The sequence below is a fragment of the Hordeum vulgare genome, chromosome 5H, assembly GCF_904849725.1.
Source record: "Hordeum vulgare subsp. vulgare chromosome 5H, MorexV3_pseudomolecules_assembly, whole genome shotgun sequence".
In the NCBI taxonomy this organism is placed as follows: domain Eukaryota; kingdom Viridiplantae; phylum Streptophyta; class Magnoliopsida; order Poales; family Poaceae; genus Hordeum; species Hordeum vulgare.
The window spans coordinates 363842563-363869405 of NC_058522.1; the positions used below are offsets into that span (position 1 = coordinate 363842563).

The 26843-nt window shown below is 48.6% G+C and overlaps 1 protein-coding gene across 1 annotated transcript; it reads left to right on the plus strand.

Annotated features, from left to right (window-relative positions):
- Positions 1-12665: 12665 nt before the first annotated feature.
- On the plus strand, positions 12666-15666 carry LOC123395746 (probable L-type lectin-domain containing receptor kinase S.7). Its single transcript, XM_045090775.1, has 2 exons — positions 12666-14716; positions 15264-15666. Exon 1 carries the CDS (start codon positions 12722-12724, stop codon positions 14696-14698), a length of 1977 nt encoding a protein of 658 aa, XP_044946710.1. The 5' UTR covers positions 12666-12721; the 3' UTR covers positions 14699-14716; positions 15264-15666.
- Positions 15667-26843: the final 11177 nt, after the last annotated feature.

Genomic DNA, 26843 nt, shown 5'->3' on the forward strand with positions numbered 1-26843 from the left:
GGAGACCCTTTATATCTTCAAGATCCATAAAATAATATTATTTTATAGTTTTACGGTGACAAAAAAATTCCGAATAGAATTTGTAAACATGGCAGACCTTTAAAATCTTTTAAGGGGCGCGGTAAAGGTGCCCCTCCGACCCGCGAATATATAGTTTTTATCTTCATCCCATCAGCGCCCTATATCTCGCGTAAGCGGTTGGCGGGAGGGAAATTTTAGCCTGTGCTGGTTCCCTTCCCAGATCATGTAGCGCTGACGAAGTCATGTTGCCGGATCTCTCCTGATCCCGCTCCACCATGCCACCTCGCCGCACCCGCCGAATTCGCCAAGCCACGCCGCCCCCGGGTGCTCGCCGGACCAGATCGACCCCCGCCGAGCCGCCGCCAGCTCCGGCCCGCCTCCACCTCAGATTCACAAGTTTGCAGGCGCCCCCGGCCCGACGCCGGTAAGTCCTTTCATGCCCTTGTCTTGTTTGAAGTAGCGGTTGATTTGGCGAAGAAAATTCGTTCATGCGAGCTCGGATGAACAACTTTTGTAGATGAATTTGAACTCTTGCGAGGTGTTTTTGCTCGAGGATCGGCAACAGATGGTGGTTGTCGTGCTTGCCATGAAGGAGCACGAGGATAGGAACGGGAAGAGACGGCGAGGATCTAGCATGGGCCGCCTGTGCATCCCTCGCAGCCGCCATCTTGGAAATGAGATGCTCATGCAAGACTACTTCGTGGAGAATCCAACATGTCCGCCGCATCTGTTCCGAAGAAGGTATCGAATGTGCCGACCCCTCTTCATAAAATCAGTGCAAGCTTGCGAGGAAAATTATCATTTTTTTACTCAAAGGAGAAACACCGTTGGCTTGAAGGGTTTTAGCGCATGTCAAAAAATCTTGGCAGCTATGCGAGTGGTTGCATATGGCGTTCCGGCTGACTATGCCGATGAATATCTTCGCATTGGTGAAGATACTACAATGAGTGAGTGCGTAGGTTTGCCAAAGTGATCGTCCGCGTATTTGGCCCTCTCTATCTTTGTGCACCTAACGAGGAAGACACGACAAAGTTCACGGCAGCAAGTGAGAGGAGAGGTTGGCCTGCTATGTTAGGAAGCGTTGATTGTATGTATTGGACTTGGAAAAACTGCCCGAAGGCATGGCATGAGCAGTATTGTGGCAAGTCTCGTGATGCAACAAATGTGCTATAAGCCGTAGCATCCGAGGATTTATGGATTTGGCATTGTTTTTTTGGTATGCCGGGTACTCTCAATGGTATCAATGTGTTGCAATGGTTTCATTTGTTTGCTAGACTTGCTAGTGGTGATACTCCCGCTTGCAAATACATGGTCAATGGGCATGAGTACATCAAGGGATGCTATGTTGCAGATTGTATTTATCCTCCTTGGTGTACATTTTTCAAGAGCATAAGAAAACCAAGCATTAGGAAGCATGTTGAATTTGTAAAGGTACAAGAGGCTTCCTGAAAATATATTGAAAGAGTCTTGGGGGTTTTGCAATCAATGTTTGCCATTGTTCGTGATCCTGCTTGTTTTTGGGACAAACGAACCCTAAAGAACATCATGAATTGTTGTGTGATTCTTCACAACATGATCCTCAAAGATGAGAGGGACATGGACTTCGAATTCTTTTACGACAATGTCGGTATCCGTGTGAAGCCAGCTAGAGACCGTGACCGCATACAAGCATTTGTTCAGGCATACCAGCACATTGAAGACGCAAACACCCGCTATCAGCTTCACGAGGATCTCATTGAGCACCATTGGCAAAGATATGCGCAGTAATTACTGTCATTTTTTTATCCATTTAATTTAATTCATGTGTGATTTTCATCGTTGTTGTATTCAAAACAGTTTTTGTATTGAATTATTACTTTATTTTAGAGATTTGAATAATTATTTTAATCTGAATAATTGTTGTATTATGATTTGAATATGTATCTTATGTTTTTAGTCAATTTCAACAAATACCATGATTTTTACGGGCTGGCAAGGGTCATGGCAGAACACAACCCGCATCGTGGTAGAATATTCTGTTTTACAGTTTCATGGTGCGGGTTGTGTTCTGCCATGGCCCATGCGAGCCTGTAAAAAGCGTTTTTGTGGACTGTAAACGTGGGATAGGATCTGTGATATAAAAGGTATGTTAGAGTTTCTCTTAGCACACTATCATCCAAACATGATTGTGCTTTGTGTGTATATAGAAAAGTTTTTGTGCTTGTAAGTGTTTTGCTCATTTTTTGTTGTTGCAGGTACTCCTTTTGGGTGCAATTGAAATTACTTTTATTCTATTACAATTTTATGTGTAATTACATTTTGTGCGAGATTGTAAGTTTTGTTTGTAATTGCATCTTTTTCGTTTCTATGAATTTATTGTGTTTTACTACTAATACATGGACAAACAAATGTATTTTGCGCAACTTTAGAGTTAGAAGAAAAGAAAGAATGGCAATTCGTTGGTTAGCATTGTTTTGGAACACAAATAACCATTTAATTTTATTAATTGTTTTGTTTTATTAATACATGAATGTGTATTTTGTGTGGGGATAAGAGCAACTCCAATGCGGTGACCCATTTCGTCCGCTCGCGTCCGTTTGGGTCGGTCGGGACATGAAAGTCACCCAACGCATCGACCTAAACGGACGCGCGTCCACTTGGCGTTCGCCTGCCGACCCATTCCCGACATATTTTTGAGCCGGATTTGCGTTGGCGTGGACACAAGACGGACGCGCACGCCTTCTCCTCCCCTAGGCCGGCTGGTCGGTGGCAACCTCCACCATTTCCCTCCATTTCCCCGCAAAAACCCTCCTGCCCGCGCGCGCTCCCGCCCCACCCCCGCCATGGATGACGACCTCGACGCCGCCGCCGGCCTCGCCTCCCTCGCATTGTTCGGCATGAGGACTGCCTCCTCTGGCAAAGGCAAGCCTCTCGCCTCCCGCAAGACTGCCGCCGTGCCCAAGCCGAAGAAGACGCTGATGCCCGAACAACGTGCAAGGGATTCGGCCAAGCAGAAGGGACGCACGCACATGACGAACGCGAGGGATGAAGCCATCGTGGCGGACGCCATCGCCGACGCCGCGCAGCAGGAGGTCACCAACACCCCCGTCGCGGCGGCAATGAGTGAGGCACTTTGTAGGCTAGGGTTAAACCCTAGCCAGCACGACCTCATCAACGCCACCATGGCCGCGGCCAGCACCGACACATTTACGTTCCCATAGATGGTGTTGCCCGACTCGCCCCGCGTGTCAGTTTGCACCCTGATGCCCGGCTTCCACGTCTACCCGCACGCCTCCCGCCTCTCCAGCGCCCATCGATCTCAACGCCTCACTGGTGGCCGGTGGTTCGTCATCCGTAGGCGCGAGGAAACGCGCGCGGCACATGCCAGCCAACGTGCTGCTGATACGTCCCAAACGTATCTATAGTTTCTCTTTGTTCGAAGCTCTTTTGGGTGACATTGCTATATGTTTTGCTACACTTTCATATCATTTTACACATATTTGGACTAACCTACTAACTCAGTGCACCCAGTGCCAGTTTCTGTCTGCTGATGTCTTTTTTGCAGGGACTTTTACCCCAATTTACAAAGCCCCAAAAATCCCGAGAAAAATATATAAAAATCAGCGTGACGGAAGCTTCACGAGCATCAAAGATGGGCCAGAGGGGAGCCAAGGCCCACCCAGGCAGCCTCCCTGCATGGCCTACCTCCTGGCCGCGCCATCAGGTCACCTGGGTGGGGCCGACCTCCTCTTGTGCCCTACTTCGGCCTATATTTACCTCTTCGATAGAAAACCCTATCAAAAGATCCAGAATCGCGAATTTCTCCATCAATCTGTCGCCGCAGCGCTTCCGAGATCGGGAGCACCAGAAGACCTCTTCCCGGCACCCTGCCGGAGGGAGGATTGACCTCCGGGAGCTTGTCGACCACCATGGATGCTTCCCAGACGTGTCGTGAGTAGTCCTCCTTGGACCATGAGTCCATGACCAGTAGCTATCTGATGTCTTCTCTCCAATCTTGTGCTTCAATGCTTAGCCCTTGTGAGCTGCCCTACATGATCAAGGCATCTATGTAATTTACCTGTTGTTGCTATGCTTGGTTTGCTGGGATCCGATTGATTATGAGATTATGTTCAGATTGTGATGAGTTATATATTTGGTTCTCCTTTTATATTATGTTCTTTACTGATTCATGCATGTGGCCGAGTAGTAGATTGTAACTCCAAGAGGAAGCGTTATGCATGATTGTGGGTTCATGCCCCGTGATGTCTAGCTTGAGTGACAGAAACATGAGACTAGGGGATTTTTTGTTGCCGCCAGGGAGAAAACAACGGTGCTTGTGACCACGGTTGCAAGAATTGTTTACCTTACGCAAAGTTCGTTAATGCAGTTGTCCGTTGCTTTGAGTTTACACTTTGGGTGGGGCTCGCAACTTAATACAAGCGAGATGTTGTGGATAGATATGTCAAGGTGGATGATTAGAGAGTAGATGCTGATGGATAAACGATCTACTTGTCTTGGCGTACTGCCCATTACTTTTGAGCCTCTAACTTTCTAGTAGCATGATTAGCATTGCGGTGCGTTTATAATTCTGTCAATTGCCCAACTGTAATTTGTTTACCCAGCATAGTTGTTTATTGTCTTTTGGGAGAGCGACATCACTAGTGAACATCATGGGACTCTGGTCCATATTACCACCATTATTTACACCTCCACCATTTACTGCTTTAATTACTTTTCCGTTGCAATCACTATCACTATTCCCACTTGTGTTTTGATCCTTTGCAAACTAGAAGGCCGGAGAGATTGACAACCTCTCTAAACTCGTTGGGAGCAAAGTTATTTGTTGTGTGTGCAGGTCCATGTCTTCTGCTAGCGCCGGAGCAGCGGACACCTACTTGTTGATCCTCGGAGTTCTCCTGGTTCGATAAACCTTATAGTCCCCGTGTAAGGTAAATATGCTGCTGACTACATCTCCATCTTCCACTTGGGGTAACCAATGAGGAGAGAGAAGTATATCCATCAACTTGTCATCAAGCAAATTTCTGGCGTCGTTGTCGGGGACTCGAGTCTTCAAGATAGGGGAGTTGCACACAAATCCTTTACCTTTGCTTTTTAGTCTTGTTAGTTTGCTTTCTAGTTTTTGCTTTAGAGTCGTATACCAAAAACCACAAAAAAATAGTTACTTTGCCTTGTTTAGTCAGTATGTCTAAGTCCTTTGCCTTTGGTGTTGCTCCCGAAGGAGAGATTCTTACTTTCAAAAAAAGGGTTGGAGAAAGTTTGAAAGATGCTTGGTATAGAATTAAAGATTCTCAAGATAGAGCCACCAAGAAGCAATTCACCACTATTTTGCTTATAAATTTTTATGTTGGTATTACTTCTTGGAATAGGTTTGTTCTAGACACAACAATAGGTGGGAATTTCTTGGAAGCTCCCGTTTGGGAGGCTCTTAACATTACGGAAAATCTTGTGGGAATCCCACCTATTGTTGACATAAAGGATGATAACACTTTAGCTCACACTATGAGTAAACTTGAGAATATAGATCTAGAGATGCTAAGCAAGAGTAAAATAAATGAAGTAGATCGTAGGATTCAAGGGAACCTAAATAGACTTGATAGATCCATGCACAAAATTTACAAAACTTTGGAGACCCTTAAATCTCATGATGTGGATCCTTCTAGGATTGATAAGATCGAGGATATTATTGAAACTTTAGGAACTACTCTATCCTCCATCAAGACTAAAAATGTAGAAACCCTCGCAAGGAAGGAACCAAAGTTCGTTCACGTACCCAAGGTTCCTCAACCCAAAACGAATATACCTGTTGCTAAGGGTGTTGAAACTATGAAGACCTTGGAAGAGATACCTCTCTTAAATAGAATTAGAAATGCAATTCCAATTGGTCTTACTACCTTTGATTTTGTTCCTAGAAGTGTTGCCACTAGGCCTCTCATTGAGAGTCCTCTTAAGATTAGTTGTACTATTGAAGAACTTTTTGATGATCTTTGTGATGGTTCAATTGATACAACTTGATCTTTTTTGCATCATGCCTAGCTCAAAGGCATAAAAGAAAGCGCTTGTTGGGAGGCAACCCAATTTGTTTTTTTACTTTCAGTTTTAGTGGTCTTGATGTTTGTTACTACTATAGCGACATCATTGTATCTTTATTTTCAAGCTTTGTGCCAAGTTTTTGCCTCCGATTGCAAGAAAGTTCAAAAGTTGTGACATGCTGTCGAGAAACAGATTCTGTCTGCTTGACGAAACAATTCGCCAAAAATCACCAGCCATCTTTTTGATCTGAATTTTTTGACAACATGCTCTATATAATTGTCTTTCTGGCGTTTGTTCTGAGTTTTTTGATTTGAGTTGCAGAAGTGCACCGAAAAAATTATTTACTACCCGTTGTTCTGTTTTTCCCACATTGTGCCCTGTTTTGTGTTTTCATTGTTTTGCAAATCTTAAGCTTGCTTTTTCTTTGCAAAAACCTTTTGGAAATCTTGAGAAACAGTAGCTCTTCCTGAAAATCTTTATTTCCAGTAGAGAATAAATTATTTTATTATGGGCACTAACCACTCTAATCAGCTTATGATGAGTTTCGTATGAAGGGAGTTTTCAAGTATGCGATGGAAGATAATGAAAGAAGATCCAGGAGGGTCAAGCGCTCAAGCTTGGGGATTCCCCCATGCACCCCAAGAAATATTCAAGGAGACTCAAGCGTCTAAGCTTAGGGATGCCCCCGTGCATCCCCTTCTCCATCAACAATCATCAGTTCGTCCTTCTCCATGCTATATTTTTATCACTTCATATGTTATGTGCTATGCTTGGAGCGTCCCGCTCTTTACTTTTTAGTTTGTTTCAGTTTTTATTGCTGTTCATAATAAGTTGGAACCTAGCCTTCTTTTTATGGGAGAGAAACACGCTCCGCTCCACCCTAGAACACAACATAGGTTTTCATGCATATCTTTTTGCGTGTTCTTTATCTTTTCATAGCTGTTGACATGCTTAGCTCTTAGTTTTCATGTTTTATATTTTTAAGAGATTTTATTTAGGTTGCTTTTGGAAATCTCTTGAGTTATCATGCTTATCTTGTTTAGAGAGTTGGCTTGTTGCACTAAGTTGTGTATCTTGAATGAGTAGGTAACTGAGGTTGTTATTTAAGTATAATAGTAACTTGCAATAGTTTTGAGGTATTGATTTGAGTAATGTTTGGACTATTGGTGTCAAGAGCTTGAGCCTATAGTGATAAGTGTCGTATTTTGGGAAATCTGTGTGTATTTTCAAAAACTAAAAAATTAGTTGAGAACTCTAGCTACTAGATGGATCGCTAACCTCTGGAGCGGTTGGAATATATAGAGTACCCTCACGTTATCATGGGTCGAGGATGCGTAAGGATAACCAAACCCCCAAACAATCCTCGTCAGGGTACTTGTCTCTTTGTGAATCTCCTGACTAGATAGAGAGTTACCGATAATAAGTGCATGAGTTCTTCGGACTAATGCGAGTATTCAATTGTTGGCACTTCCACCATCCATATTTTGCTAGCCTCTTCGGTACCGTGCATTACCCTTTCTCATCTTGAGAGTTGGTGCAAACTTCGCCGGTGCATCCAAACCCTTGGCATGATACACTCTGTCATCATAAGCCTCATTATATCCTTCCTCAAAACAGCCACCATACCTACCTATTAAGGCATTTCCATAGCCTTTCCGAGATACATTGCCATGCAACATCCACCATCTCATGACTTGATATTCATGTCATACATGCTTTTTCTTGATCGAGGAGCCGCATGCTAGTTGGGCCTTGCCCTTATTATTGCTACATGACGCGCTAGTTTCATTGCATATCCTGCTACACTGGCAGACGCATACATTTGCATATATTATGGTAGTTTTCATTTGTCTTTATGTTGAGTACTTCTTATAAAGTATGAAGATCTTATTTTTATTCTTGTAAAACATAGAGTGTTGCCCTTAAGTGAGGAAAAGATCCCAAAGAGGACACATGAAAAGATCCCAAAGAGGACACATGAAAAGATCCCAAAGAGGACAAATGAGAGACAAATAGAAAGAGCCAAAGAGGCCACAAAAAAATATTTAAAAAAGAAAAAAAAAGAGAGAAGGGGGAACCACTACTATTCCTTTTGAAAGATCCACACTCGTACTCCATTGTTATATTTGTACTCCATAGAGATTATCATTCATGCATAACTATGTGGGGACCCTTACACTATAGAACTTGGCTTGTATATTCCAATGATGAGCCTCCTCAAATGAGCTCTAGGTCTTCATGAGCAAGCAAGTTGGACGCACCCCCACTAGTTCCATTGGAGAGCTTACCTTAGCTCATATGTGCATCTGTTGCATGGCAATCCCTACTCCTCACATCATATCTATCATTTGGCTTTCTCTCTCCTATGGTTGTCCTCATTGATGTGAGCCTTTCACACCTTTTTTGTCTTCCTTCTCCATCAATATTCTCTTTGCCATCCTAAGTGCCAACATATCTTGCTTGCGCTCATCCATTGCATGAGTGCTCAAAGTCGAAAGGGAGAGGTTCATTTTGACTTGTGCCTGACTAGTGGTCTGGAAATGCGTCAAAATAAGATTCCGAAGGAGACCAAGTGTGAATTTTTAGTAGATTGAGTTCTCAATTAAACTATAAACTATTTTTTATGCTCTAAACCCATCTCCCATTTCTTGCACTCAAACACCATTTGGATACATTCGAGTCACGGACAGCGAGAGCTCTTGCACCTTTATGTTCTTACTTTGCTAATTTCAATACTAAATATAGACTCTTGGTTGTTATTGCCTTGACTTGAATTGCATATCTTACTTTCTTTACTTTGAAGTTCTTATATGTGTGTTAACATCTCATCACAAAAGTCATTTGTGTTATCATTTACGTACTCGAGGACGAGCAGGAATTAAGCTAGTGGATGTTGATACGTCCCAAACGTATCTATAATTTATGTTTGTTCCATGCTCTTTTGGGTGACATTGTTATATGTTTTGCTACACTTTCATATCTTTTTATACATTTTTAGACTAACCTACTAACTCAGTGCACCCAATGCCAGTTTCTGTTTGCTGATGTCTTTTTTGCAGGGACTTTTACCCCAATTTACAAAGCCCCAAAAATCCCGAGAAAAATATATAAAAATCAGCGCGACGGAAGCTTCACGAGCACCAAAGGTGGGACAGAGGGGAGCCAAGGCCTGCCCAGGCGGCCTCCCTGCACAGCCTACCTCCAGGCCACGCCACCAGGTCGCCTCCGTGGGGCCCACCTCCTCTGGTGCCCTCCTTCGGCCTATATTTACCTCTCCAAGGGAAAACCCTAGCAGAAAGTCCAGAATCATGAATTTCTCCATTGTTCCGCCGCCGCAGCGCTTTCGAGATTGGGAGCGCGAGAAGACCTCTTCCCGGCACACTACCGGAGGGAGGATTGACCTCCGGGAGCTTCTCCACCACCATGGATGCTTCCCGGACGTGCCGTGAGTAGTCCTCCTTGGACCATGAGTCCATGACCAGTATCTATGTGATGTCTTCTCTCCAGTCTTGTGCTTCAATGCTTAGCCCTTGTGACCTACCCTACATGATCAAGGCATCTAGGTAATTTACCTGTTGTTGCTATGCTTGGTTTGCTGGGATCTGATTGATTATGAGATTATGTTCAGATTGTGATGAGTTATATATTTGGTTCTCCTTTTATATTATGTTCTTTAGTGATTCATGCATGTTCTCCGTTGCTCTTTATTGCTTTGGCCGAGTAGTAGATTGTAACTCCAAGAGGGAGCGTTATGCATGATTGTGGGTTAATGCCCCCTGATGTCTAGCTTGAGTGACAGAAACATGAGACTAGGGGATGTGCTATTGCCACCAGGGAGAAAACAACGATGCTTGTGACCACGGTTGCAAGGATTGTTTACCTTTTGCAAAGTTCGTTAATACAGTTGTCTGTTGCTTTGAGTTTACACTTTGGGTGGGGCTCGCAACTTAGTACCAGCGAGATGTTCTGGATAGATATCTCAAGGTGGATGATTAGAGAGTAGATGTTAATGGATAAACGATCTACTTGTCTTTGCGTACTGCCCATTACATTTGAGCCTCTAACTTTCTAGTAGCATGATTAGCATTGCGCTGTGTTTATAATTCTTTCAATTTCCCAACTGTAATTTGTTTACCCGGTATAGTTGTTTATCGTCTTTTGGGAGAGATACATCACTAGTGAACATCATGGGACTCTGGTCCTTATTACCACCATTGTTTACACCTCCACCATTTACTTCTTTATTTACTTTTCCGTTGCAATCACTATCACTATTCCCGCTTGTGTTTTGATCCTTTGCAAACTACAAGGCCGGAGAGATTGAAATCCTCTCTGAACTCATTTGGAGCAAAGTTAGTTGTTGTGTGTGCAGGTCCACGTCTTCTGCTAGCGCCAGAGCAGCGGACTCTTACTTGTTGATCCTCGGAGTCCTCCTGGTTCGGTAAACCTTACAGTCCCCGTGTAAGGGAAATCTGCTGCTGACTACATCGCCACCTTCCCCTTGGGGTAACCAACTAGGGGCGAGAAGTATATCCATCAACTCGTAATCAGCTAATGGGCGCACACAACCTATTTGACAGAATACCAGCCGTCGGCGATGAGGACTACATGCATAACTTGAGCTTTGAGGGTGGTGCGCCGGTCGCTGGCTACAACCCGACGAGACACAAAGCCAGGACGGCCGAGGGGCGTTCACGCCGTCCACCTTTGATCAAGATCAGGCGGCCGTCATGCGTGATCAGGTCAGCATGGACCTGGACGACTTCCCACTCGACCACGAGTTTCCAGAGGACTACGGGCAAGAGTAAGTGGACGAGTGCGATATTGAAGGGGTGCCTTTGTTCGAGGAGGAGCTCGCCAACCAAGCCGCCTGGGCGAAGCCGTAGCACAAGAGCAAGCAGACCAAGGCATACACGTCGGTCGAGGACAAGCTTCTTTGTGGGTGTTGGAGAGACATTGGGCAAGACCCCAAGACGGTCGCCGAACAAAAGCATTCACTTTTTGGATCCGTGTCCACCATGAGTTCCATGAGCGCAAGAAGTTTCCGCCGTACCAAATAGTAAGCACGCGCAGGTGGGTGTCCATATTGAAGCGATGGAGGGTGATCCAACAAGAGTATTACAAGTTTTGTGCCACTCTTGAGAGCGTCAAGGCCCGCCCCGTGAGCGGCATCGGCATGCAAGACATGGTATGCTAGCAAGCCGCCCTCTTTTGTGTCATCAAGTTTATGCTTGCGTGTTCATTTGCATACCATTTGCCAACATGCTTGCATGGAACACATTTGTAGGCATTTCAAGCTTTGGAAGCATTCAAGGTCCAACACAATGGCAAGTGCTTCAACCTCTCCCATTGCTTTAGGGTCATCAAAGATGAGGAGAAGTTCAAGGCGCAATATGCCATCCTCAAGCCCCATGAGGGAAGCAAGCCGTGGAGAAGGTTTGAGACGGCAAGAAGGCACTGCCACGGGGAAAGACCAACTCCAAGAAGGAGGACAAGCGGGATGCGGCGTCGAACACCTTGATCGCAAGCGAGGAGAGCATGATGAGCAAGAAGGACTCAAGGGAGGAGGAGCGCCGACGTTGCAAAGAAGAGCAAATGAACGCCTTCATGAAGATCCAAAGGAGGAGGCTTGAGATGGACGCGGAGAAGCAAGCCAAGATGCTTGAGATGGAGGCAGAGAAACAAGCCAAGATGCTAGAGATCGAGGCCAACAACGCCAAGACCAAGACGAAAGAAGTGGCTCTCATGAGCATGATGACCAGGGTGGAGATCATGAAAGTGGATCTCAACACTGCGTCGCAAAGGAAGAGGTCGTGGTTCGAGAAGATGCAGACCGACATGCTCAAGTTTGAAAACGAGTGATCCATGGCGACGAGCGCCATCCTTTTTCTGTGTGCCGACAGGTGTGCTGGCATGACCAGGGACCGCAATGACGTGGTCGAACTCAAGTCCCACCCCCTTTTTGTGTGATGGCATGTGTGCCGGCCGCTGACGAGTGCGTCAACATGAACTGCGTGGTGATATTTTTTGAAGTCGCGGCATGATACCGGCATGAGACATGACCGCTAGCAAATGATCTATGACCGTGTGCCTTTAAAATTTTTTGTGTGCGGACATGAAATGGATCGATGCGTTGGGCGAACTGCCGATCAAAATATAAAACAAGACGGATGTCGGACGGGCGACCGACTCAAACAAACAAAAAGACGAATAAAAACGTCATTCGTTTGGATCAGTGCGTTTAGTTGGTTAAAAGAGTTATACTCCCTCCATTTCAAAATATAAGACCTTTTAGGTATTTCACTAGAAGACTACATACAGAGCAAAATGAATGCATATATACTCTAAAATATGTCTATGTACATCCATATGTACTTTATAGTACAGTCTCTAAAAGGTCTTATATTTAGGATCGGAGTATTTCATAGATGCAGAGTTATAGTCAGAGGAAGAATCGACCGTGTTTCATAATGGAATTACAGTAGGAAGCAAACCCATCGACAACCCTCTCTGTCCGTCATCTTTCGCGTTGTGCGCTCTCACTGTCCCTGACAGATTGACCCGACAGTCTCCCCTGTATAAGAGCCCCCTTCCCTTTTCCACCCCGCATTGACCTCGTCAACTCATTCTCCCCCTGATCACCGGCCACGGCCACGGCCACCGCCCCGCCATGGCTCCAAGTCCAAGGCCTCCTCCCTTCTACCTCCTCGCCGTCGTATTCTTCCTCATCCCCCTCCAGCCACCGCCCACTGCGGACGCGGCGACCACCGTCGCCTTCTCCTTCCCGTCCTTCTCCCTCCGAAACCTCACCCTCCTCGGCGGGGCCTCGCTCCGCTCCGCCTCCGTGTCCCTCCCGCCGCCCTCCTCCCACGCACTCTTCCCGCTCCCTATCCCGTTCCCTCCCAACGCCTCCTTCTCCACCTCCTTCCTCTTCGCCTCCCCGGCCTCCGCGCGCCCCGCCTCCCGCCTCTCCTTCGTGCTCCTCCCCGACCCGGTCGTCGCCGCTGAGGGTAGAGGCGGGAACAGGTCTCTCCCGCTCGAGGTGGCGTTCGACGCGTCGAAGAATCGTGTGTACACGTCCTCCGCTGGCGAGCGCATCGGCGGGAACTCCACCGGGGCGGTGGACCTGCGGAATGGCAACGAGGTCGGTTCGTGGGTCGTCTACGACGCGCTCCGGGCTCGCCTCGAGGTGTTCCTCAGCCACGCGAGTCTGCGGCCGCCGACGCCCTCGCTGGTGGTAGCCAACGCCACGGCCCTTGCGGCCCGCTTCGCGGAGTTCATGTTCGTCGGCTTCGAGGTCTCGTACTCGTCCGACAACGGGAGCACCGATGGCGGCTTCGTCATCCACAGCTGGACCTTCCAGACGAACGGGCTGCGGGCCGTCGACCTCGCGTCCAGGCCCTCGCACAGCGTGTCCGACAGCGTCCGCAGCGCGCCCGCGTCTGGGGGTGTCGCCAGCCGTAAGGATGGGCACCGCAGAAGGCTTGCAATGGGGCTCAGCATTTCTTTGCCCATCGTGTTTCTCGGTGCAGTCATGGTGTTTGTGATATTGTCTATGAAGAAGTGGAGGTCTCGTCCTGCAGGGTTTAACGACGGCGTCAGAGCAAAAGCAGCGGGTCATCCAATGCAATTCATGTACCAAGATCTCTTCTCGGCGACCAAGGGATTTGATCCTTCTCTAGTGGTTGGCAGTGGTGGTTTCGGTACTGTATACAAGGCGGTGTGCCCGCGCTCTGGGGTCACATATGCGGTCAAGCGCTCCAAGCAATCCACGGAGAGCCACAACGAGTTCACCGCCGAGCTTACCATAATCGCTGACCTGAAGCACCCTAATCTGGTTCAGCTGCGAGGCTGGTGCGCAGAGAAGGACGAGCTGCTGCTTGTCTACGAGTTCATGTCGAATGGCAGCCTGGACATGGCTCTCCACTCTTGCTCAGGTGTCCACCGTTATCCCACTCTCAACTGGGCTCGGCGGTACAATGTGGCAGTCGGCATTGCCTCTGCGGTTGCATACCTACATGAAGAACATGACAAGCAGGTGATCCACAGAGATATCAAGTGCAGTAACATACTTCTGGATTCGCATTTCAATCCCAAGCTTGGGGATTTTGGGCTTGCAAGGTTGAAGGATCCTAATACTAGCCCTCGGTCAACCTTAGCAGCAGGGACTGTTGGTTACCTTGCCCCCGAGTACCTCCAGATGGGAAGAGCCACAGAGAAGAGCGATGTCTACAGCTATGGGGTTGTACTGCTGGAGATCTGCACACGGAGGCGGCCAATAGACCGAGAAGCTCCTGGAAGCATGAACATGCTGAATGTTGTTGATTGGGTTTGGAATTTGCACTCTAAGGGCAGACTTTTGGATGCTGTTGATACGAGCCTGAATGGGGAGTATGACACAGAGCAAATGACGAGGCTGCTTCTTCTAGGTTTGAGCTGCGTGAATCCGTTTTCAGAAGAGAGACCTGTCATGAGGAATGTTGTAGGCATACTGGAGGGCAAGAGCGAGCCACTGCCTGTTCCGAAAAAGAAACCGCTGCTTGTTTTCGTTTCAAATGCACCTATGGATCTTGAGGGGATAGTTTCTGAGTGCAACCAGAGTACAGTTTCAAGTGATCTCTTTGAGCTGAAAATCGATATAAACTAGGTGAAAGTTTTTTTGCAGGTATATAATGGCTTTCATATGTGATCCATATACTTTTACTTTGTGCATTCTGTTTAATCTATGAAATTGTAGCTCAATTATGTTCTAGTCCAAATTATGCCAACAACTAGTCCATGTTGTCTATTGAATTTGAATGATGCTAGCATTAGTTCAGCACTTCAGCATGTTTAGCTTGTCAGTTAGTATTGTGGATGATTTCTGAGAATAAGTGTCCCTGAAGACTGAAGCAACAGATCCAGCTTCTCATATATGTGTTGGCACCAGAACTGGTACCTGCTGATAGAAATCAATTGTAATTTGCACCTACACCCCCTCACTGCAGCAGAATGGTAGCTGAAGCACACGCTAGTGCTTTAATCTTTGCCTTGCTTGCAGCATTATCTAATGAAAAGAGCGTGCCAAATTGAGCCACTGTTTCTGTGATTATAACATGCAGGACCAGGATTGTACAACATAAGCAAACTACTATATACTGTGATTAGTTTGGGCTGGCCTAAGTTGTATTATTAGATTTTCCATGTTTGATTCGTGAACTTTTAATGTGCAGGTAAGCTGCCGAGAAGACTAATCAAGTTGGCGAACTCTGAAGTTTTGGTGATAGTTTGTGAAGTTTGTAGATGTTGACACTATCCCACTGCAGAAGGAAACATGTTTATCACTCGGTGAGTTCATGTCGAGTTCGATCAGGGAGAACTCATGAATTCCATAGGCCGTGTTGAACTCGGTGGAAAATACACTGATTGCTTGGCATGTTGGTAGCACCATCCAGGAAATTTCCCTCTACATGTTTGTAAGACAGGCCGTCGAACATGTGTTTCTCCCTCGTCTCTTGACAACGTTGTAAATTTGCAGCTCTGTACAAAGGGGGCAAGTACTACAGATTTCCTCCCAAACTTGCTACGTCTTATATGGGTTAAAAAGATCCCACGTACTTGCTGGCTTGCTGTGAATTGCTTGTTTTTATCCTTATCCTGATATTGTCAGGGTTCTACTTGAGTGCATGACCTGTATGCGAGTGCCTGTGAAACATGTCTCTTTTTCTCCCTCTTTTGCAAGTCACTAAATTGGAACATGCATTTGATGATTCCTTTTTTTCTTAACGGAAGAAACATGCATTTGATGATAGGTGAATTAATTTTTAGTTGACAGTTTGTTGGCATAAAGTTATGGCGTTGGTCATGTTCTGTAGGGCAGATCTAGATTCTTAGGTTTGTCATTCAAAATCTATGGGTTTGGCCTGGGTCATCTATCAAATCTTGGGGCGTCGGCTGCTCCACCAAACATGCGTATGATCTCCTCACCCATGACCATGAGGAGGACCTCGATCATCACTCCATCACCATCTGGAACGCCAGCGTCCCCATCAAGCTCAGGATCTTGGGATGGCTACTTCTCAAGGACCGGTTGAACTCCAAGGCCAATCTCTACAACAAAAACACTCAGGATCTTCAGTGTTAAATAAGGAATTGTTTGCAAAAACATCATCCCACATCTCCCTCACCTCTTCAGCAGCTGCCCAAGTTTGTCTCCTGCTCGGCCTTCAGTCACCCTCCATTATCTTCGGAGTGAATTACAAAAAACATCGACATTGAAGGCTAGGGTTGCAGAAACCATAGTTCTACAAGTTTGTGCCAAAAATCACTAATTTTGGTCTTAATTTTTTGCAAAAAACACTAGTTGCCGTTTTTGGCCGTTTTGATGACGATTATATGACATATGGGTCCCACAAAAGCTGATGTGGCGTAACGGTTGACATTCGAGAGTGTTAGATAGGGATTACAAAGACACCCTCCTTAAAAAATGGAAAAAGCGATCAAGCCCCCACCCCGTCGCCTCCCTCTCGGCTTGTAACGACTAAGATGCGGTCCTTTCCGATTTGGGGGAACGAGGCCCTGAATTGGAAAGAAGCGCATCTAAGCGTTTCGCAAACACGGTAACATAGCACATACATAATAACAACAGAATGACAATAAGGGATTCAACTGTCATCTCATAAATATACCATAGTTACATCACGCATCCAAACAAGGTAGTTCCGCTACGGACTACAAAAACAAGAGAAATGGCTATGCTAACCTGCATGCCTGCCCATGATCACGACCACGCCTCAGTCTTCTGGATAGTTCACGTACAAGCGGTCGTTCTCCTCATCGTACTGCCACGCCAGCTGCGTGCCATCAGGATCACCTGTCTCGGGGGTACCTGAACCTGTTGGTGTTGTGAAGGAATCTGTGAGCCACGGGGACTCAACAATCTATGACCTCGGTGCCAGAACTAGTCAAGTTATTAGGTTGGAAAGGTGGAGTGTTTAGGTTGCAGCATCCTAAGCTTTATATGGTGGCTAACTTACGTAGAACATGTATTGAAGGTGGTCTATACTAGCGATCGATGATTAACTGATCACTAAGTGATCCTGAACACCTACTTACGTCAATCATAACCCCACCGTGTTCCCGTTCGAAGAGAGATCTTCGAAGGGGACAATCACGGTTACGCACACAGTTGGCAATTTTATTAGCTTATGTCTAGGTTGTCTATTACCGGATGTTAACAAATATTCCAAGTTGCCACATAACCGCGGGCATGGCTTTCCGAAAGATTAAACCCTGCAGGGGTGCTCCAACTAGTCCATCACAAACGTACACGGGCTACAAAGTAATCCTCTATCACGAATCTCGTGATCTCGTCGGATTCCTTAGAGGAAAACCTCAACTCTCGGGAGAACCAAAGCTTCACCGGGATTCCTATACGCAAGATATATCGCTAAGGTAAGACAAGACTAGCAGGACCTCCTCATGTGTCGACGACCCTGATAGGAGCCGTGTATCTCAGTCTCAGGACACGTCGGATGAGCACAGCGTACAGTGGCCTGATAGACATCTCCCGAGTTGCCCCGGGTTGGCCCCGCACACGACTCTATATTGGACCAACACTCATGAGGAGCACTGGCCCGGGTTGTTGATTAAAGATCCTCAGGGTGATTATTCCCTATGCAGATTATTATTAAGTGATTAGCAAATTAACACCAATGTTGGGTCCTGCCGGACAAGTCTTATCACTACGCGATTTATCAAGGGGGTCCCCATAACAACCCCGAACGTGTTAGGAGCGATCATTATGGAATCAAACACCGGTAGCCGGTAACTATGGCGGCAATAACGGAACAAAGCACCCAGCAAAAGGCTAGGCCTTCCGTTATTTACCAAGTATATAGGTGCATTAGTTAAATAACAGAATTAAGATAATGATATCAAGCTCACGTTATCACATGAAACAAAGCACCTGCAACTAGCAACACTAACATTAGTAGCTGAGCAAAGCCTACTTAGCCATTCAAGATTTGCTAGGAGGGGATAAGTGTTTGGGTTTCATGGAAATTCAGGAGGCATTTATTTCAGTGGTAGGCAGTGAGCATATGACAGAAGAAACGTAATCTAGCATAATAAGTCTAGAGATGGAATCAAGGTCATATCATCTTGTGTGTGATATCCTCAGCTTGGAACTGCTCTTTTTCGTCCTGCACGTACTCTCCTGAATCCACATACTCGTTCTCCGATCCCGGTGCTACCCAACATACAAATAGCATCCAATGAACAACAGGACCTCAAGATGCAACAAGCACATGATGCATGAGATGAATATGAGCATGCATCTCTATTCTACTCACTAGCACAAGCATGAGAAGTAAATTCATGTTCCTGGACAGAACTGCACCCTAAGCTATCTTGACATGCATGAGAAGTACATGATCATATGCGTCATGTGAAAACGATGCAGAAGCATATAAAAAACATTACAAATGGAGCTACAGATCAACGGGAAACAACGAAACAAGAAATGAAGTGCTACGTGTCAAATACATCACAACACACTCCAATGGCATAACTCTAGTGTTTCCAGGTTACCAAGGCATAAAACTAACCAACATGGATGGGGTGGTGCAAAGAATAACACCACACCATCATCTATGCACTCAGAAACATCAAAACACCAAAACCACACAATCTGCCATAAACAGCATTATAGCACTTTGAGAGCTACATGCAAAGCACCTACAGCCACCCAAACATGCCAAATAAGATATGTGGCATTAGCTATCCAAGAGTACTACAAGCAAAAGCAAAAAGATAATGCAAAGGATTTTCACACAGGAAGTTACACAACTGCTTAGTTGGCCAAAAATATCAGTTTTCAGGGACTTAGTGAAAATTCCAGATTCTGACTAGCTGTTTATGCTCTGAAGCATTTTGACAGGACCCAAAACAATATCTGCAGGACTCCAAATGGAATGAAAATTTATAGAGAGCTAGACAAACACAAAAGCTACAACTTCCCAGTTGAAAGCTAAGGCTGAGTCACAATAGATGGACCTGCACAAGCTCATCAACACGGGAAGAAAATATAAACAGATTCTCAGATTCACAGATTTTCACTAAACTGGAATTTCAGCCACATGCCTACTTTGACTAAGCAGCACTTGCACATGTGAATTCCTAAGAATGAAACAAAAACAATATGGGGTAGAGGGGGTCACCCTCTACTGCCACATCCAAGAATCAAACTCTTGTGCACACCACATCTCATGGAACCAAGCTCCAAACATAGAACAGATCTGAAATATGCCATCTCCAGAAAATGTTCCAATGGAAAAACTGACTTCACCAATGGATTCCTGGGATGATTCTACCCCCAAAACATATATTATAACTATGTACTTGCATGGAACAAAAGGGCACAAACTAGAAAAGAAAACCTACATAGAATCATATGTAGTGAATAGTGCATCATCACATGTGCTATTCACTAGGACAACACCCACATAAGCATAAGCACACTCTCAACATTACCTAGGTGCACATGAGGGGTAGACCTCATGCTCATGTGCCTTCGCACACCACCACACACCACACACATCAAGCACATGCATATAATCACCTACACTTGCTAGAATCACCACCACTAGCTACACACACATCATGCACTCTACTCCTACACACACAAGTTAGAACATGTGCACATACAAGGCTCACCAAGCCTTGGGCATGTGTAGGTCACCACACACTTACACACACATCTCATGACAAGAGCTCCTACATATACACAAGGTAGGTGAGGGGGAAAACCCACACACATAGTCACATCACATATTGCACAAGAGGTGCACATATACCACCCTTGGTGCTTGCACCACACTCATGCACATGAACATCACCTCCACATCTTACCACAAATCTCACATACACACACTTGCATGTATATGCTAATGCACACCCTCAAGCTAGAACACAACTAACTTTCATCTAACTCACATGGCACAAGCATCACAAGACCTATTTCACCACTACACCACATAACGCTACATATATCTACACAAATGATATCTTCACAAGCTAGCAAAATAAAAGACACAACAAAAGATGGGATTAACTAGCATTACATAACCTGCCACTCAAGCATCACAACACACTGTTGCAAGCAAAAAAAATACACATCAAAAGAGGAACATGAAAAAAAATACAAGGGCTTGGGGGGGGGGGGTCGAACCCAAGCCCCTCTGGACCTCACCTGCATCTATTGCCACCCTGCTACTGCCACTACTTCGACAAAGAAGGGAGGCTAACAGGGATATCTTCTCTGGTGCAGCTAAGCTACTGTCGAAACAGAAAAAGAATCCTGCACCTGCTGTTAGCACATACAACACTACACGCACTACACACCACTGGGATACACATCGGGAGCTTGACAGAGAGGGGAAGATTGCAAGGTAACACTACAGAGCATCTAGATCGCTCTGCCCGCACAGAGAGGCGCCGACGGTAGAGAGGCCGCCGGGCATGCTCTGCTGCTGCTGCTGCGCCGCACCAGGAATACGAGCTCCTACGGCTACTACTACACTACCCCTACCTGCACAAACATCAGCACACCAACTACACAAAGCACACACATGCATATAACACACACAGGTCCTGTCGGCTCCTCTACGAACAGAGACATGCAAGGATCGCCGACCTGACCTACTGCTGGATCTAACCGAGTGAAGGGAGGAGGGAAGGAGACTAGCTCACATAGGGAAGGAGGAGGGGAGCCGATCGAAGGAGGAGGCAGGCTGGAGAGGAAGAAGACATGAAGAAGCCCTGAAGGTACTCTGCCGCAGAACCGAAGAAGAGGAGGGAGAACACCAGGACCGAGCCGTAGACGTGGAGCTGGCCGTCGGTGAGGTCGCTTCCCGGCCTCACCGAGGACAGGAATGGGGCGCTGGCACCTCTCCCGTGCCCGTGGACATGACGGACGGCGCCGGAGACGACGGGAGCGCGGCAGTCGGCGGCGGCGGGCTGCTCTCTCTCTCTCTGCTTGCAATCTACAGAGCCTACCTGCGGGGAAGGAATAGGGGAAGGAGATGGTGGCGGCGCATATGGGAAGAGGAGGGACCCTAGGGAAGAGGGGGCCTCGATGTCCGAGCCCTCACGGCGACTCGCGCGCTCTCTCTATTGCCTGACGGTAAGTGTGCAGAGGGGGCAACGCCGTCAGGAAGGAGAAGAGGGACGTGCCCCTGGGCTGCCGCGCGGGGAGAGGAGAGATGGGCCGCCAGGGGGGAGGGAGCCCACCTCTCGCGCCACTTAAGAAGAAATAACCCCTGGGGTTTTTTTCCATTTACAAAAGTAACCAGAGAAGAAAGGAAATCACAGCCAAATCTAAAGATGCTAAAAAAATAAAACTAGCACACCCCTGGGCATAAGAAAATATGCCCTATTTAAGAAAAATAGAAAAGGAGTATTTGGGGCAATTAGATATTTTCAAAACAGCATTTATATTGGCTGTTTTGGAAATATTTGCACCTTTCAAATAAAGATTAATGCAGCAACTTCACCTCTATAGTTCCACCAGAAAAATATGCTAAACCCTGGACATTTTTAAAACACAGAAGAGGCAAAGATTATTTGGCTTAGGATAAACTAGAGAAGGGGAAGTTTTATAACCCTAGAGCAACCACATAGTGCTACAAACAAATGCACCACTCCACTTATCTACACATACCACAACACATCACCACATCACAAGGATCACACCAACACATAAGCTCACAAGGCAATAACACAAGACATGGTAAGAATGGCATGGCATGGATGCATGCATGCAAAAGAGAATAAAACAAGGGGAGCATCACATGAAATCATATGCATAGATAGCTCTCATGTCCATGACAAGTTGGACCCACATAGGCAAGGTTCCAAATATGGTAAGCTACACACTTGGGGCATTACACGGCTATCCACCACGGAGAGTGTTGACGGCGCATGCTCACGGCCAGCGCCTGTGTCCGAAGTCGCCACCCTCCACGTTGTGCTTGACCGCCATGACGCGGTCGAATTCCGATGAATGTACAACGCACGTCCGCCGCCTACCTCGTCCACGTCATCGGGCTTCTATGGTGGTGCTTGTCGGCGTTCTGGGAATGGGGGTACCCAGACCTGCCTGCCCCGCGGCCCGGGGCTGGCCCACTTCATCAAGCAAAAACCAACAGGCTTGGCACCACTCAAGGCAAGGCCCTCGCAAGGGGCCAAACCTTGCGACGAGGAACAACATCAAGACCCGCAGGGGGCCTCCTCAGAACCCCTCCAGAGCGGCGGATATTCCGAGGTGAGACCCGACCTCAGGAGTCGAGGATGACGCGGTGAAAGGACAGACGATCAGCGGATTGCAGGATGGTGTAGTTTCCCTTTTCATGCAAAGGAGGGAGGGACGTACGTGGGTTCCCAAGGCATCTTCCAAAGGTTTCCATTCTGGTGCAACAAGGCCTTCACCGCCCGCCAACAGGACGGACGTCATCCCTGGACCCATCCCTGCAGCGCTGACAATCACTTTGCAGGCGAAGACTACCTTTGGACAGGGGGGCACGTTCCCTTGTTCCCCTTCAAAATAGGTCGTTTTGGGATCCCTTCCCGCCCATGCAATAAAGGAAGAGGACCCGGGCCGCCGCTACATATAGAGGATAGGTTACTTCGTAGAGGGGGCGATTCATTCACTCATCCGCTGGCACCACACAAAGGTCACCCAACCTCCGGAGGCCCTTGAAGACTGTATTAGTTCATCCACCAACCTCCACAAGAGGCAATCCACCAAAGCAGGAGTAGGGTATTACGCTTCTTAGCGGTCCAAACCTAGGTAAACTATCGTGTTTTGTGTCTTCCTCACCTTCGAGTGAGTTCTCTGCCATCCCCAGCGAGTAGTGAGTCAGGCGAACCAAAGCTGCCAAGTGGGCTCCGCACGCGCCCGTGTGTTCGAATCTTTAGGGTTTTGCGGAGCCCGAAATCCAACATTTAGGGCGCTAGGTAGGGGGTGCTTGTCGGAGCCTCCACGCCAACAGCGAGAGCCAGACCTCGACTCGGCGACTCCATGGCAAGCGCGACCATCGACAGCCGCCGGTCCCCGGCAGTGGACGGCGTTCGGGTAAGCGGGGCCGCCCTGCAGTCGCTTGCATTCTCGGGGGATCGCATGCGCCACCTTCCGACCGTCATGTCAAGCATTTCCTACAACACGAGGGGGTGGTTCGTCCAAGGCCCGAGCCCGCGGAACACCTCGGATGGCCGGAGGTCAACTTCACCTTCGGCCCCGACGATCATCCCAAGGCCACGACGGCCACCGGGAAACTCCCTATGTTGTGCACGCCGACCATACGCGGCGTGGCCGTTTCCAAGACCCTCATCGATGATGGCGCGGGCCTCAACGTCATCTGTGTAGAGGCCTTCGACACGCTGCAATTCACCGGGGTGGTGGCAGGATCTGTCACCCCCGTGGGACGGATTCGCCTCCCCGTCACCTTTGGCACCTGCTCCAAATTCTGCACCGAGCAGATCAACTTCGACGTCGCCCACATCAACCTTCTGTACAACGCGATACCTGGGTACCCCGCCCTCGCGCAGTTCATGGCGGCAACGCACCCAGGCTACAATGTCGTCAAGATGCCCGGGAGCGGCGGCGTGCTCATCGTCGTGTGGGACGTCAAGGACGCATCTCGGGTACTCGAGCTCTCACACAAGGCCGCAGTCGAGGCACGTGCCAACCTCAGGGGAGTGGCACGCACTGCGGAGGACCCTGGGGACGCCCCCGACGTCGCGCCCGTAAAAAAGAAGCAGTTGTTCTCCCAGGACCGGGAAGAAACAAAGCTAATACCAGTGGATGAAGGATGTTTGGCTCCCACCTTCACCATCGGCGCGAAACTCCCCCAAGACCAAGAGAAGGCATTGGTGGGTTTCCTCACGGCGAACAAGGACGCGTTCGCTTGGAGCACCTCCGACCTAGTGAGGGTCCCGAGGGACGTCATTGAGCACCACCTCATGGTATGCCCGAACACACGCCCGATGAAGCAGATGCCAAAGAGGCAAGCTCCAGAGAAGCAGGCTTTCATTGCTCAGGAGGTGCGCAAACTAAAGGAGGCAGGGGTCATTCGAGAAGTGCGCTACCCAGAATGGGTGGCCAACCCGATGGTCGTCCCGAAGAAGTGCGGGAAGGAGCGCATGTGTGTGGACTTCACGAGCCTCAACAAGGCTTGCTCTCAAGACCCGTTCCCGCTACCACGTATAGACCAAATCATGGATTCCACCGCGGAGTGTGATCTCCTGTGCTTTGTGGACGCATTCTCGGGCTACCACCAGATCGAGATGGTAGTGAAGGACATCGAGAAGACAACCTTCCTCTCTCCGTGTGGGGTATACTGCTACGAGTGCATGCCCTTCGGGCTACGGAACGTTGGGGCAACCTTCCAGCGGTTGATGCATATCGCTCTGGGACCGCAGCTCGGGAGGAACGCAGAGGCCTACGTCGACGACATCGTGGTCAAGTCAAGGCAGGAAAAAACCATGGTGGAGGACCCGGAGGAGACCTTCGCCAGCCTAAGAGAAGTTAATCTGAAGCTCAACCCCCGAGAAGTGCGTCTTCGGGGTCCCATCAGGCAAACTACTCAGTTCCCTGGTGTCGGACCAGGGGATCGAGGCAAACCCGGTGAACGTCAATGCCATAAACTAGATGAGCGCGCCCACAACCCTTAAGGAGATGCAGAAGTTGGCAGGGTGTGTTACCTCCTTGGGTCGTTTCATCTCCAAGCTCGGCGAGCGGGCCCTGCCTTTCTTCAAGATCATGAAAATAAAGGGGCCCTTCGAATGGACTCCGGAGGCCGACGCAACCTTTGATGAACTCAAGCAATACCTCACGAGCCCGCCGGTCATGGTGGCGCCTCGCCCACGGGAGCCTATGCTTCTGTACCTTGCTACCACCCCCACCCCGCCAGCGCCGCGTTGGTGGTAGTAAGGGAGGAGCAAACTAGCAAGGGCGTAACTTCGGGGAACCCCGGTGGGCCCCCACCCGCGGAGTCTGGGGGCTCGCACGGTTCGCGAGCTCCGATTCCCCACAGGCACAGGGACCCGAGGCTCAAGCCACAGGGTCGGGCCATGAGATGCTCAGCTCTCCTGAGGCCCCGTCCCCTCCTCCGGATCGCGAGACACCCGAACTTCCAGAGCTCGTCGAGGAGCATGACGCCCCGGGGGGCCGCATCCTCGTCGAGCACCCGTTGTACCTCATCAGCATGGTGCTGCGGGATGTGCGCTCGCGCTATCCCATGTAGCAGAAACTCCTCCTAGCTCTCCTAGTTGCTTCACGCAAGCTGCGCCACTACTTTCAGGGGCACCCAATGAAGGTCATTTATGCTTACCCCTTGGACAAGATCCTGCACAACCCAAATGCGGCGGGAAGGGTTGCCAAATGGAACATCGAGCTTCAGGCCTTCAACATCGAATTCAGCATGACCAGGGTCATCAAGGGAGCGGCCTTGGCCGACTTTGTGGTGGAATGGACGGACACACTGGACCGGGGGCTGGAAGGGAGCCAATCCCTTGCCCCCGGTGTGGAGGCACCCGAGGGATGGTCCATGGAGTTCTATGGAGCCTTCACACGTAGAGGAGCAGGGGCTGGAGTCGTGCTCACTTCCCCGGTGGGACACAAGCTCCGCTACGCCGTGCAGCTCTGCTTCCAGTGCGGGGAGAAGGTCTCCAACAACATAACGGAGTATGAGGTCCTCATCTCCGGCCTCAAAGCGGCGGCAACCTTGGGGGTCCGACGCCTCGTTGTGATGGGCGACTCCCAGCTTCTCGTCAACTTCTCCAACAAAGAGTACACGCCCAAGGACGAGCACATGGAAGTGTATCTGCAAGAGGTACGTAAGATTGAGAAATGTTTCCAGGGCTTGGAGCTGTAGCACGTCCCGCGTGGCGAGAACAAGGAGGAGGACAACATTGCCTAAAGAGCTTCGCGTCGCGAGGCTCAAGAGCTAGGCGTCTTCGAGGAGCGACTCTTCAAGCCTTCCGCGACGCCGTCACCCGAGGGCCTGGCGCCACGTGGAGAGGAGCTCCCCCTACACTACCCTCGGGGGCTCCGGATTGCGGCCAGGCCTCGGGGGCTTGACTGCTCCTGGCCCTCGAGGCGTGGGCCGACGATTGGATGCAGGAACTCAGGGCGTACCTGCTCCATGACACATTGCCGAAGAAGCAGGAAGACGCGGAGCGCGTAGCACGACAAGCCTCGGCCTACTACCTATGGGACGATGACTTGTACCGTAGGCACCCGAACGACGTCGCACTGTGGTGCATTTCCAAGGAGCAGGGGCGTGAACTGCTGGCTGACATCCACGGAGGGGACTATGGGCATCACTCCTCTTCGTGCACGCTCACAGGTAAGGCGTTTAGGTCAGGTTTCTACTGGCCTACAACGTTGGACGACGCCACCGAGTTGGTCCGGTCTTGCGAGGCCTGCCAGTTCCATGCCAAGCAGACCCACCAACCCATGCAGGGCCTCCAGACCATTCCGCTTTCCTGTCCCTTCGCGGTCTGGGGGCTGGACATACTGGGGCCCTTCCCATGGACGGCGGGCGGCTTCCGCTACCTCTACATCGCCATCAACAAATTCACCAAGTGGGCGGAGGTGGAGCCTGTGCGCACCATCCCCGCAGGGTCGGCTGTCAAATTCATCAAGGGCCTCATGAGCTGCTTCGGCGTCCCCAACCGCATCATCACCGACAACGGTTCCCAGTTCACGAGTCAACTCTTCAAGGTTTACTGTGCTGACCTAGGGACACAGG

Excerpts from the sequence above, each read along its gene's own strand:
- LOC123395746 (XM_045090775.1), top strand. The coding sequence starts at position 12,722 with ATGGCTCCAAGTCCAAGGCCTCCTCCCTTCTACCTCCTCGCCGTCGTA.